The sequence below is a fragment of the Podarcis cretensis genome (assembly GCF_951804945.1).
Source record: "Podarcis cretensis genome assembly, chromosome: 2".
Lineage (NCBI taxonomy): Eukaryota > Metazoa > Chordata > Lepidosauria > Squamata > Lacertidae > Podarcis > Podarcis cretensis.
The window spans coordinates 120,844,755-120,858,988 of NC_137171.1; the positions used below are offsets into that span (position 1 = coordinate 120,844,755).

The following is a 14,234-nucleotide window of genomic DNA, read 5'->3' on the forward strand; positions in this document are numbered from 1 at the left end:
GCGTGGATCACAGTGGCTAGGTCAGGGCGAGAGAGGGAAGGAGCCAACTGCTTAGCTTGGCGGAGATGAGAAAATGCCGCCTTTGTTATAGCTGCAATCTGCGCCTCCATGGAGACGGAGGTGTTGAAGATTACACCCAAACTCTTAACGGACGATGCTGGCACTAATTGCACCACCGCAAGAGATGGGAGTTGCCCCCCCCTCAGTCCCATATCGTCCCGACCCAGCCAAAGGACCTCTGTCTTCGAAGGATTTAACTTCAACCGGCTCCCACGAAAAAAATTATTCTCAGCTGGATGCCATCCTATCAGAGATGCCCAAGAAGGATAAAAATTTCCTCTTGGGTGGTTGTGTGGATGCTGTGTGTGTCCTGGTTGAGCTCAGTCTTATTATCATTATTATTATTATTAATTTATGATACCCGCCCAACTGACTGAGTTGCCCCCAGCTGATCTGGGTGGCTTCCAAAGAAAATATAGAGGGAAAGAAAATAGATAATTAAAAGCTTTCCGAAACAGGGTTGCCTTCCATTTCCCCACGGGGTGCAATCAGGGAAGGGGCAGATATAGGATCCTGCACCCGCTATGGTGGCTTTTCCCCTCCAGCCTGCAGCCCTGGCCCTTAAGGCCGGCTTTGCACCCCGGGGCTCACCAGCTCCAGGCGGCGGCCGCCGATGCAGCGCTCCGGGGAGAGGCAGAAGGTGGCTTTTCTCCTCCGCCGGGCAGGGGAATAAAGACTTTGGGGAGGAGGAGGAGGGGGAGGCATGGGAGACTACAACTCCCATCATGCCCGGCAACCGGCTCAGCGGGCTGAGGATGATGGGAATTGTAGTCCAATCTACCTCTAGGCTGGAGAACCACTGCGGAAGGACCCCGCCTCCGCCACTTCCGGTCCTCCCGCCTCAACCACCCCCCCCGTCCTGTCTAGGATTCAGATTCACTTGGTTTTAACCCCTGGGAGGCCAGGGAGAGGCGCATCATCTTTCTCCCCGCCCCCCCCCATCTCTTAAAGCAGCATCACGCAGAACTGTCATCCTCTTCCACCTGAATTCGATTTCTCCTTTCCTATTTGTTTAATTAAAAATACATACATAGGTCACTTCCCAGCAATGAAGTGCTAGCGTAGGCAATACCAACCAACCAATGTTTATTACAGCAAACAGCCAGCATGGGGGGGGGGGGCAACAGATCAATAAAACAGACAAACACAAGAATGTTGTATTGTGCTTTTATTTTTTGTTGTGAGCTACCAAGAGTGGCTGGGGCAACCTAGTCTGGTGGGCGGCAGTTTCATCTGATCTTCTTCCTGCACTGCAGGGGGTTGGGCTAGATGACCCTTGGGATCCCGTCCAACTCTGCAAAACTATGGTTCTTAAAAATAAAAATAATTTATTACTGTCAGGGGTTCAGGAGCAGAGGCACAGGGAAGAGAGGAGATGGAGAGCGAAGGGGAAGAATCCGAGGGGAGCGTAGGAGAAGAGGACAGTGGACCGAGGGATTCCATGAGCCTCTCCAGCGAATCGGAAGATTCACAGAAGGGGGCGCCAGTGGCCAGGGGTAGCGGGTTCCCAAGGGGAACGCCCCAGGAGCAAGGGGGCAGCAGGGACTCCCAGAGCAGTAGTTGGAAATCAGGACCAGCTTCCCCACCAGAGCAGAGTGGGGGGGAAGAGTCCCAAGGATCGGGGCCAGTGCATTCCCCACCAGGGAGAGAAGATAAGGCAGGGCTGACCACACCTCCATCGGAGAGTCAGACAACGGAGGGGAGGTCAGATCCGGCCAGTATCCCGGAAGAGGGAAGCAGTGACAGAAGTAGTGTAACGGTCAGGAGGAAGGTCACTGGGTTGGCGCGAGAGGCAAGTTCAAATGTACAGGAGCGCGGGACAGCAGAGAATGAGGATTGGGAACCGGGTCCTAAAGCCCGCCGGAGGGAGGGGGAGGAGCTAAGCGACTCAGCGTCGGAAGAGTCCAGAAAGGGCAATGCCCCAGCGGGCAGGAGGACCCAGAGGAGGAGAGAGCAGCGTAAAAGGTGGAGCAGGGCTAGGATCTTAAACTGGTGTCATAGGGGAGGAGACTCAGACGGGACTTCGCCGGTCTAGGGTTAAGACGTAGAGCTGCGCGCTGCGGCTTTGAAATGGAAACTGAACCTCAATAAAGACTTTTGTACATAACGACAGCCTCGTGTTGGTCCTCTGTGAGCTGGGACCTAGGGGCAGCTCTGACAATTACTTATACCCCGCCCATCTGGCTGGTCGTCCCCAGCCACTCTGGGTGGCTTCCAGCAGAATATTTTTTATTTAAAAAAACCTACAATAAAACATCAAACATTAGAAACTTCCATAAACAGGGCTGCCTTCAGATGTCTTCTAAAAGTCAAGATAGTTGGACCTCAGTGTCTGGGCTTAAGGATGGGGATGGAGACACTCCTTCAGGTACACAGGACAGAGGCTGTTTAGGGCTTTAAAGGTCAGCACCAACACTTTGAATTGTGCTCAGAAACACACTGGGAGCCAATGCAGGTTTTTCAGGACCAGTGTCATATGGTCTCTGTGGCCCCTCCCAGGCACCAGTCTAGCTGCCGCATTCTGGATTAGTTGTAGTTTCCGGGTCACCTTCAAACGTAGCCCCACGTAGAGCACATTGTGGAACACCCTCCCATCAGATGTCAAAGAGATAAACAACTACCTGACATTCAGAAGACATCTGAAAGCATCTGAAAGCAGCCCTGTTCAGGGATTTTTTAAATGTGTGACATTTTAGTATATTTTTGGTCTTTGTTGGAAGCCGCCCAAAGTGCCTGGGGAGGCCCAGCCAGATGGGCCGGGTACAAATAATAAATTATATTATATTTTATACTATACTATATTATATTATAATCATTTTAACCTTTAGGAGTGTGTGGAAGTCGATGCATTATAGGCCAGAGCTGTGCGTATAATAATCCTATATTATTACGGTGGCAAGATTGCTACAGGAACAAAGGTGGAAAGTCTACAGCCCTATGCACTACAGAAGAATGGCCACTAAAACTAGTGGATTTGGCTGAGATGCTGACGTTAGCACATTTAATTAGAGAAAAATCATTATTGAGCAAATAAGGACTTGGGAATTTCTTATGGGCTTTTGGCATGAAAGAGAAGACAATCTTGTAATATCAGGATTTGAAGGTTGAAAAAATACTGGTTTATAGATGACAGAATGGTTGGATCTTAAAGAATGAATACCACATGTAGCTGCAGGACAGAGAACTGGAAGACCTTTTATTTGTTTGTTTTGTTTTTCCTTTCTTTTCGTTTTATCTCGCTTTCTCTTTTTCTTAGTGTTTTCCTTTCTGTGCCTTCCTTCTGACTTTTAGAAATTCCTTCTCTTTTAGACCAGGCCACAGTTTCATTTCAGTATATAAGGTGCTTTAAAATAGGTATGCATTTTTGTACATCTTTGCATATATTTTTTATTAAATTTTCTGTTTTACAATTTAAAATACTCATTTTTACATTCTTAAGATATCAAGCACTTCCCTTTTTCTCTTTCCATGGTTCATTTTACATATCATAAATCCCTGCATGTTTCGCAGAAACTATACCATTCAGTATTCCATTATTGCGTCCATCAATACTTATTTAGACCGTTGAATTTATCTTAACCCTGCCAGCGTTTTCAGCTGTACACAGTTATTCCCCACACATTCAATAAACGTTTTCCAATCTTCTCTAAACGTATGTTCCTCTTGTGCTCTTATTCTATATGTTAAGTTTGCAAGCTGTGCGTATTCTGTCTGCTTAAGTTGCCACTCTTATTTGGTTGGGACCTCGCTCGTTTTCCCTTTTTTGGTACATCTTTGAATTAGCATCAATCAATCAATCAATCAATCAATCAGACCAGAGCTGCGCAATTAGAACTGATTTCTCTTTAGCTTAGAGAGGCGCACAGAACAGGGAAGCGATCCTGCCTTCAAAGGGTTAAAGTGAACTGACTCCGGTTCCTAGAGAGGATGTGAATTGGGGAGTGGGGGTGCAAAAGTAGGAGGAGAGTGGGGCGGGGGTCCTCCGGAGCATACGCAAGCCTGTGCAAACAGCTCCCTCCTCCAGCTCCAGCCCAGCCTCTCTCAAGCGCTGCATCGGAGACCCCCCAGGATCTGGTCAGTCGTCTCCCCCCCCCATAGCTCTGTGCATGGGGAGATGGGGGGCTAAAGGGGAGCCCTGGGGTGGCAGGGAGGGAGGAGGATGCGGGGGGGGGCACTGCAAGCAGTGGCGTAGCGTGGGGGGTGCAGGGGGGCCGGCCGCACCGGGTGCAACATCTGGGGGTTAGGGTTAAAGGTAAAGGTAAAGGTACCCCTGCCCGTACGGGCCAGTCTTGACAGACTCTGGGGTTGTGCGCCCATCTCACTTAAGAGGCCAGGGGCCAGCGCTGTCCGGAGACACTTCCGGGTCACGTGGCCAGCGTGACATCGCTGCTCTGGCCAGAGCCAGAGCCAGAGCCGCACACGGAAACGCCGTTTACCTTCCCGCTGGTAAGCGGTCCCTATTTATCTACTTGCACCCGGAGGTGCTTTCGAACTGCTAGGTTGGCAGGCGCTGGGACCGAGCAGCGGGAGCGCACCCCGCCGCAGGGATTCGAACCGCCGACCTTTCGATCGGCAAGCCCTAGGCACTGCGTCCCATAGCTCTGTGCATGGGGAGATGGGGGCCTAAAGGGGAGCCCTGGGGTGGCAGGGAGGGAGGAGGATGCGGGGGGGGGCACTGCAAGCAGTGGCGTAGCGTGGGGGGGTGCAGGGGGGCCGGCCGCACCGGGCGCAACATCTGGGGGTTAGGGTTAGGGGGCGCAAATCCACGGGTTAGGGGGCGCAAATTACTTGCCTTGCCCCGGGTGCTGACAACCCACGCTACGCCACTGACTGCAAGGCAGCACAGGGAGATGCGGGGTTGCTGCTGGCCCTCCCACCCCTTACTTGCCCCCCAATGTCATCTTAGGCTCCTTTTGCACCACGGTGGGGTGGGGATCCTGCGACAGGACTACAACTCCCATCAGCCCCTGTCAGCACAGCCGCCAATGAGGAATGATGGGAATTGGAGTCCATCACTCCATCCCGGGTTGGCGTTGTTTCCCGCATATAGGATCGTAGAGCATAGCTGTCAACGTTTCCCTTTTTTTAAATGGAAATGCCCTCATTCCGAATAGGATTCCTCGCAAGAAAAGGGGAAAGTTGACAGCTATGCCGTAGAGTTGGAAGGGACCCCGCGGGTCATCTAGCCCAACCCCCTGCAATACAGCTATCCCAACGCGGGATTCGAACCCACGGCCACGGGATTAAGATGGGTGGCTTTTCTTTGATCGCGCCTGTGTCATCGGTTTTCCTTCAAAAGGGAAGTTTGTGAAGCACTCAGCGGCCTGGTTAAATCTTTCAGGTGAAAGGATGGAAAGGTACATCAGGCAGAGAGAGGGAGGGAGGGAGAAAAATGGAAGAAGAACCTGGAAACAGAACAACGCTGGCTGGTAGATTTTGGGGTCCAAAGCATTGCAAAGGTTGGTCACTTCTGTGAAGAGGCTGTTGGAGGTGCATCTTATGGTCTGCCTCACCAAAACAGTTAATACGTGCGCAGAATAAACTTTAGTAGAAGTATTAATATAAATATTTTGTTGGGAGCCACCCAGAGAGGTATAAATATTATTATTATTATTATTATTAAAGCCTCCATGTGCAGGGGCAACATATTGAACTTCAGGTGCGGCAGCAGAAAAGGCTCTTCCCTCTTTTAAATTTATATTAAATAATATTTCTGAAATAAAGGAGGGAAGTGAGGTTTTGTGCACCCAGTGGATTAAAACACCACCTGCAAATTAAAGAATCAGTTGTGCAGCCTGACTGCAACTGAGCAACAACCTTCATTTCAACCATGTTAAAGGTAGTTTTGGTGTGAGACTTGGCTAAACTCGGTCCCTCTTCCAGGCTCTCAGTATTTTGTATGAGGGATGTACTGGAAATGTGGGTTTTAGAAGATAAAGTCCCTACCAGAGAAGAATGGCAGGTCTAAGTTGATGGAGTATGTCTAAATGGCAAAAATGACCGGAACCATCAGAAATCAAGAAGACCAAAATTGCAATAAGGAATGGGGGAAATTTATAATCTTACCACCATAACACGCACATAGTTTTTAGAGGAGGAAAATCTGTAGGCATGCCACCCGTAGGCATTTCCTCCATAGCACGCGCAGACATTTCCCCTTACTTTCTAGGAGGAAAAAAGTGAGTGTTATGGTGCAAAAAATACGGTATTTTATAGGTAAAGGTAAAGGGATCCCTTGCCATTAGGTCCAGTCGTGGCCAACTCTGGGGTTGCAGCGCTCATCTTGCTTTACTGCCTGAGGGAGCCGGCGTACAGCTTCTGGGTCATGTGGCCAGCATGACTAAGACGCTTCTGGCGAACCAGAACAGCGCACGGAAACGCCGTTTACCTTCCTGCCGGAGTGGTACCTATTTATCTACTTGCACTTTGACATGCTTTCAAACTGCTAGGTTGGCAGGAGCAGGGACCGAGCAACGGGAGCTCACCCCGTCGCAGGGATTCGAACCGCCAAACTTCTGATCGGCAAGTCCTAGGCTCTGTGGTTTAACCCACAGCGCCACCTGTGTCCCAATCTTATTTTATAAACCGTTGTAAACAGCTAAAATCATTAGCGGGGTTGGCGAAAGGAGGAGAAGGGCAGGGGGCGGGGGCTGTGACAGCCAGATTATAAAAGTCTGAGCCTTGGCAGTGAAGCCAAAGGATCATGCAAGTGGTTCATTTCCAGCTACTGACCAGAAGAACCAGCTTTGCTTCAGCTCTGTCTCCTGATTCTGCCATTGGTGGTCTTTGAGAGCCAGTGTGGTATAGTGGTTAAGAGCGGTGGACTCGTAATCTGGTGAACCGGGTTCGCATCTCTGCTCCTCCACATGCAGCTGCTGGGTGACCTTGGGCAAGTCACACTTCTCTGAAGTCTCTCAGCCCCACTCACCTCACAGAGTGTTTGTTGTGGGGGAGGAAGGGAAAGGAGAATGTTAGCCACTTTAAGACTCCTTTGGGTAGTGATAAAGCGGGATATCAAATCCAAACTCTTCTTCTTCTTCTTCTTCTTTGCGTTTTGCGTGAAAGCGAAATCTTGCCTTTCAGGATCCGGTGACCCACAGAAGAGATGGCTCTGCATTTCAAAAATGAGGAAGAGGAGGAGGTCTGGCCGCCCCTGGATCCTGACTGGGCGGCTCTGCATGGAGAAGTCAAGGAGGAAAAGGGCAGGATCCTGGACTCGCTCGGTGAGGGTGTCTGTCAAAAAGAGCAGTTAAGAAACCTACTTGCTGAACGGTTCCTATGCTTTCGTGCCCCAAATCCCATTCTCCTTTTCTAGTGTGATTTGATCTCTCTTCGTCGATTAAGAGCATTTATTTCCCACCTTTCAATTTAATTTAAAAAAAAATCCACTAGGGCAGGCATAGGCAAACTCCGGCCCTCCAGATCTTTGGGACTACAATTCCCATCATCCCTGACCACTGGTCCTGTTAGCTAGGGATGATGGGAATTGTGGTCCCAAACATCTGGAGGACCAGAGTTTGCCTATACCTGCAGTAGAGTGTTATGCATGGTTATAGGTAAAGTTAAAGGGACCCCTGACCATTAGGTCCAGTCGTGACCGACTCTGGGGTTGCGGAGCTCATCTCGCTTTATTGGCCGAGGGAGCTGGCGTACAGCTTCTGGGTCATGTGGCCAGCATGACTAAGCCACTTCTGGCCAACCAGAGCAGCGCACGGAAACGCCGTGTACCTTCCCGCCGGAGCAGTACCTATTTATCTACTTGCACTCTGACGTGCTTTTGAACTGCTAGGTGGGCAGGAGCAGGGACCGAGAAATGGGAGCTCACCCTGTCGCAGGGATTCAAACCGCCGACCTTCTGATCAGCAAGTCCTAGGCTCTGTGGTTTAACCCACAGCACCACCCGCGTCCCCTCCATGGTTATACATTGGTGCAAAATATTAAAGGCTTTGCATCATCAAAATAGCCATTTTTAATACTCAGTTGCAGGACACATTTAATAGCTGAGAGCTGGAACAACAAGCAAATAACTAAATCATTGCTTTCGGTCCTTATTGTTTTGATAAAATTAATTCAAATTTAATACAAATTTAAAAATGGACTTTCCATCCCGCTTCCACAATGTTTCTCTTCCCTCCCTTATTTGCTGCTCAGTGTAACATACATTTACTAATGCCATTTCAATGCTTTAAAATATTTTAGCATTCATTTCCCCCCCCCCCTTCTTCATATCTCATCGACTACATATTTCAATTCCTGCATAGACTTGCATTTAATTATAACAGATTCCCCAAATGTCAGGTAGAGTTACTCTTCACTTTGTCAGCCAACAGACATCATTAACTATAAATCAATATTCCACAAATGCATATTATTTCTATATATTTATTAACAGGATTGATGTGCCTTTCAGTTATCAGAACCCCTAAGCAGTTTAGAGGGGTGGCTATTGGGTTGTTGATTTTATTTTTATTAGATATTTTGTGGTTTTATATCTTATTTTATTCTGTGAACCACCCAGATACCCCTGGGTATAGGGCGGTATATAAATGCAAATAATAATAATAATAATAATAATAATAATAATAATGCTTATAATATAAAAGAGACATTAAAATTACCGATAAAACCAGAAGCTTAAAAACAAATGAGTGGAAACGGTTTTTAAAAGAAAATCAGCAAATCTTAAAAAGACACATTCCAAAATAAAATCACAGAGTAGTATACCGTAGTTTTCCGTGTATAAGACGATTAAAAAATAATAATAATGTTAAAAATTGGGGGTCGTCTTATACACGGATAGTGTAGGGGGGGGCGATTGGTTGCAGCTGCGAGCAGGAGATTGTCAGCGGCGATTGGGTGGGTGATTGGTGGCTGCTGTCGATTGGCTGCTTCTGTGTCAATTTTGTGGGTGATTGGTGGCTGTGGCAAGGCCTGGTGTTGACTGGCTGCCACTGAGGCAATTGGATGGGCGATTGGCAGCTGCTGTCAGCAAGAGCCAGTGTGGTGTAGTGGTTAAGAGCGGTGGACTCGTAATCTGGTGAACTGGGTTCGCTTCCCTGCTCCTCCACATGCAGCTGCTGGGTGACCTTGGGCCAGTCACACTTCTCTGAAGTCTCTCAGCCCCACTCACCTCACAGAGTGTTTGTTGTGGGGGAGGAAGGGAAAGGAGAATGTTAGCCGCTTTGAGACTCCTTCAGGTAGCGCAACATCTGGGGGTTAGGGTTAGGGGGCGCAAATTACTTGCCTTGCCGCGGGTGCTGACAACCCACACTACGCCACTGTCAGGTAGTGATAAAGCGGGATATCAAATCCAAATCCAAACTCTTGGCGACACGTGCAACCCCCCCCAAAAAGCTTAACAACTCTGGGCAATCTCCCCCCATTTTCTTAATTAAGAGTCCCCAAAATAGGGGTCGTCTTATACACAGGGGCGTGTTATACACAGAAAAATATGGTACTTGTCAGATTTACCTGTGTAAAAAAAGCTTTTAGCAGGCCCTGAAGACAGCACAGCGAAGGCACTTGCCTAATATCAAGGGGCAGAGAATTCTTTGCGAGTGCAGGACAGACATTATGAGGGAAATTATGTGGCACATCCCAAATAAAAATTACCTGAGATCCTTCAGTTACTGGAAGTGCCCATATGGACTCTTATCGTTTTCTTGTCTTCATTGCAACAGGTGACCAAGGGGCAACTGAGGAAACGGAAGAACTATGGGGGGTGTCACTGGAAAGAGAACAGTGTGAAAAGAGGAAACAGCCGGCAAGGAAAGCAAAAGCAAATCAGGGGAGGGAAAAACCCTTTGCTTCCCAGGGCAGTGGCCGCCTTGAAATCGCAACCCCAGAAAAAACCGATAAAAGGAAGAAGACCAGTCAGTGCCTTGTGTGTCAGAAAAGCTTCAGTTCTAGGTCTAAACTCAGAGCTCATTGCAAAATCCACAAAGGGGAGGAACCCTATAAATGCTCCGAGTGCAGAAAGAGCTTCAGTTGTTTCACAAACCTCAGCAGGCATCAAAGAACTCACACAGCAGGGAAAGTGCACCCATGCCTGGAGTGTGGAAAGAGCTTCAGTTCGAACTCGGACCTTAGGAAGCATCAGATAATCCACACGGGGGAGAAACCCTATAAATGCCTGGAGTGTGGGAAAAGCTTCAGTCGCAGCACAACCCTCATTGTGCATCAAAACCTCCACACTGGGGAGAAGCCGTACCGATGCCTGGAGTGTGGGAAGAGCTTCAGTCAGAAGATGTACGTCACTCGTCATCAGAGAATTCACACTGGGGAGAAACCCTATAAATGTGCGGAGTGTGGGAAGAACTTCACGGTGAGGACGAGCCTGACTGCTCATCAGAGAATTCACACAGGGGAGAAACCGTATAAGTGTGCAGAGTGCGGGAAGAGCTTCAGTCACAACTCAAGCCTAACAATGCATCAGAGGACTCACATGGCAGAGAAACCGTACAAATGCTCGGAATGTGGAAAGAGATTCAGCGTCAAAATTAGTCTTACTTATCATGAAAGGATTCACACAGGGGAGAAACCGTATACGTGCTCGGAGTGTGGGAAGAGCTTTAGTCAGAGCTCAGCTCTCTCCACACATCAGAGAATTCACACGGCTGAGAAACCCTACAAATGTGCCGAGTGTGGAAAGAGCTTCAGTCAGAACGCCGACCTTATTACCCATCAGAGAATCCACACAGGGGAAAAGCCATATAAGTGCTCAGAGTGCGGAAAGAGCTTCCGTTTGAGCACGGGCCTCAGTAACCATCACCGGATTCACACGGGGGAGAAACCCTATGAATGCATGCAGTGTGGGAAAAGCTTCAACAACAGCACAACCCTCAGTATGCATCAGAGGACTCACTCCGAAGAGAAACCGTATAAATGCTTGGAGTGTGGAAAGAGCTTCTGTTCGAGCACAATCCTCATGTATCATCAAGCGACTCACTCGGAGGAGGAGCCCTATAAATGCTCGGAGTGCGGAAAGAGCTTCAACCTGAACAAAGACCTCACTTCTCATCAGAGAATGCACCTAGAGGAGAAGCCCTACAGATGCCTAGAGTGCGGAAAAAGCTTCAATCAGAAGATTAATCTCACGTTTCATCAAAGAATCCACACAGGGGAGAAGCCATATCAATGCTCAGAGTGCGGAAAGAGCTTCAGTCGAAGCACACACCTTACATGTCATCGGAGAATTCACTCGGGGGAGAAACCATATAAGTGCCTCGAGTGCGGGAAGTGCTTCAGTTCGAGCTCAAACCTCAGTAAGCACCAAGTGACTCATTCCGGGGAGAAGCCCTACAGATGCTCTGAGTGCGGAAAAAGCTTTAAAAGGAGATCATACCTCAGTAAGCATCAGAGAACTCATGAAGAGGAGGAAGTATAGAAACGTATTACACCTAGAAAGAATGTTCATCCAAGTACAACTGCTCAGATTTCACACCCAGGAGAAACCACATACCATGAGTTGCCTCTTAGGCCAGATCCACACCATAGATTCAAAGCACATCCAACACTCATTTAAAGAACATGACTTTCCCTCAGAAATCCTGGGTAAAGTAGATTATTAAGGGGTTTTTTTTTGTTTTGTTTTTTTAAGGAAAGGGCTTTTAATGGGGCTGGGCTGTTGTTGTTTTACTACCTGTGTGTTAATAGATTTGTTTTTATATTGTTTTAATTCTGTTATACTTTCATTACTTTTTAATATAATTTTATTTTTCGTTTTCACCTTTTTCAAATATTTTGACAAAAAATTGTAGCAAAATTGATCTGCGTTTCTTTCAACTTCCCTCCCCTCCTTTCTGCGGTTACTTACTTTGTATGTTTTTATTACTGCATATCCAGTTCAAACCTGTTTACTGATTTGCCCTTATGTTCTCCTTTAATTATTTCTTACTGCACGAATTTATGTCTATCCTGCTAATATTTCAATTTTACAGTGTATCTTCAAATCAACAAATGTTCCCTATTTTGTTTCAAAAAATCTCTCTTCTTGGTTCCTTATTCTTCCGGTAAGTTTCACCATTTCTGTGTATTCCATCCATTTTATTTTCCAGTCCTCCTTTGTCGGAACTGTTTCTTCTTTCCGTCTCAGGGCATAAATCATTTGGGCAGCTACATAAATATATTTTTTCTGTTCTTTGGGTACATCTCCCCCAAATATTCCTAAAAGTAAAACTTCTGTGTTTTTTTAACAAAAGTTATCTGCGACATTTTTTTCAGCTCATTATAAGTCATTTCTCAGAAAGCTTTTGCTACCTTACATAACCACCACATATGGAAGAAGATACCCTCTTGTGGAAAAAAGTACACTCTCAATTACTTTTTAACCATTATGTTTTATAAGTTTTTCAACTTGTGTAACCTGCCTTTGGTTCCATTCTGGAGGGAAAGTGGGATATAAATATAACAACAACATTAAAGGTACTGGGAATTGTAGTTCTGTGGTGGGGGAACCATAGTTCTGATAATTCTTTAGGAGAAATTACTTTAAATGTGCATTGGATATGCTTTCAATGGTGTGGCTCTGCACTCAGTTTCCATAGAGCACCCAGTCGTAAATATATGTTATTGTAAATATTCCAATTAAGGTGAAACATCACCCATCATTCTACTTTCACTTACATTTTGCAGCAGATTGGTGCTTCAGTGATATTGGTGAGGTTCACATGCCATGTTAAACCACAGTTAAAATAAGTGATTGTTCCATATCAGCATGGGAAAAATTATGGAGAGAGGATTTGAAATTTACAGCGTGTTATACATCAAAATAGGGACGCGGGTGGCGCTGTGGGTTAAACCACAGAGCCTAGGGCGTGCTGTTCAGAAGGTTGGCAGTTCAAATCCCTGCGACGGGGTGAGCTCCCGTTGCTATGTCCTTGCTCCTGCCATCCTAGCAGTTCGAAAGCACATCAAAGTGCAAGTAGATAAATAGGTACTGCTCCGGCGGGAAGGTAAACGGCGTTTCCGTGCGCTGCTCTGGTTCGCCAGAAGCGTCTTAGTCATGCTGGCCACATGACCCGGAAGCTCCCTTGGCCAGTAAAGCGAGATGAGCGCCACAACCCCAGAGTCGGCCACGACTGGACCTAATGGTCAGGGGTCCCTTTACCTTATACATCAAAATAAAATTATATGAAAATGATGTACAGCTTGTATTTAACTCCTGGGTAAATTAGCAAAAATGTATAGGACAAGTTCAAATATTTGCTGGAAATGTAAAGAAAAGGAAGGCACCTTTTACCATGTGTGGTGGAACTGTAAAGTAACAAAGGAAATGTGGGAAATGATATATAATGAATTTGGGGGGAAACTGTTTAAAATAATGTTTGTTTAAAAAAAAACATGCCTTTTTGAAAAGACTGTTAATGTATGCAGCAACAGCTGCAAGGAAGCGGCCTGCCCGAAGTTGGGAAAACGATAAAATCCCAACCAGGGTGGACTGGCAGGCAAACTACTGGATTATGTAGAGATGGCAAGAATGACTGGGAAAATCAGAAACCAGGAAGATCAAACTTCAACAAAGAATGGGAGAAATTTATATCATATTTGGCACACTGCTGTAAATATTTGAATTCTTTGGCAGGTCTTAAATAACTCTTGTAATGTTACATAGACTTTGGATATAATGGAGGACTGAAAAATTAGGATTTATAGTATGCAGTTGAAAAAGTTAATTAAAGAACCCATGGAGGGGAGGGGGGAGGTCTTGAGATTCAGAAGAATCTTGTATAATTTTTATTATTTGTTATTTTGAGTGTGAATGAATTTGTAAAATCAAATAAAAATCATTTATTTTTTTAAAAAAGTGATGGCTTCGTGTGAACTGGTAGCCCCCAGGTATATACACTGCTAAAATATGGTAACACCTTTCGGCTGCTCCCGGATTTCTGACATTGCTCCATTGAGAAGACACCAGAGTCTGACTTACTGGGATGTCCGAACCCGGCTTGCGGTCTGTTTCTCTCCAAACAATGAGCAGGAAAACAAGGACAAACCTGGTAATTTTGCTTGGAGAAACTTTCCACTCTCAAACAGGTCTTACCGTCAAGAAATTTCTTAAGCAGAGGAAAGCATAGTTATCCTCCAACCGCCTCCAGGCACTCACACAGGACCTTCACTGGTTCTGATTTAAAGGAGAGGTAGAGCTGGGTGTCATCTGCATACTGATGAACACC

The 14,234-nt window shown here is 46.6% G+C and overlaps 2 protein-coding genes across 5 annotated transcripts in view; both read left to right on the forward strand.

Annotated features, from left to right (window-relative positions):
• The window catches only part of LOC307208764 (uncharacterized protein), a 138,370-nt gene that overhangs the window by 115,848 nt on the left and 8,288 nt on the right, over positions 1-14,234 (forward strand). The gene's annotated exons all lie outside the window — the stretch shown is intronic.
• LOC307208514 (uncharacterized protein) lies at positions 4,033-12,355 on the forward strand. The gene is made up of 3 exons (XM_079963154.1): positions 4,033-4,134; positions 7,144-7,283; positions 9,741-12,355. Exons 2-3 carry the CDS (start codon positions 7,166-7,168, stop codon positions 11,444-11,446), a joined length of 1,824 nt encoding a protein of 607 aa, XP_079819280.1. The 5' UTR covers positions 4,033-4,134; positions 7,144-7,165; the 3' UTR covers positions 11,447-12,355.

What these genes read in the sequence shown, in the direction of transcription:
- LOC307208514 (XM_079963154.1), top strand. Translation starts at nt 7,166, where the DNA reads ATGGCTCTGCATTTCAAAAATGAGGAAGAGGAGGAGGTCTGGCCGCCC. An exon ending in CAGGATCCTGGACTCGCTCG is followed by an intron (nt 7,284 to 9,740) that starts GTGAGGGTGTCT and finishes TCATTGCAACAG; the next exon opens with GTGACCAAGGGGCAACTGAG.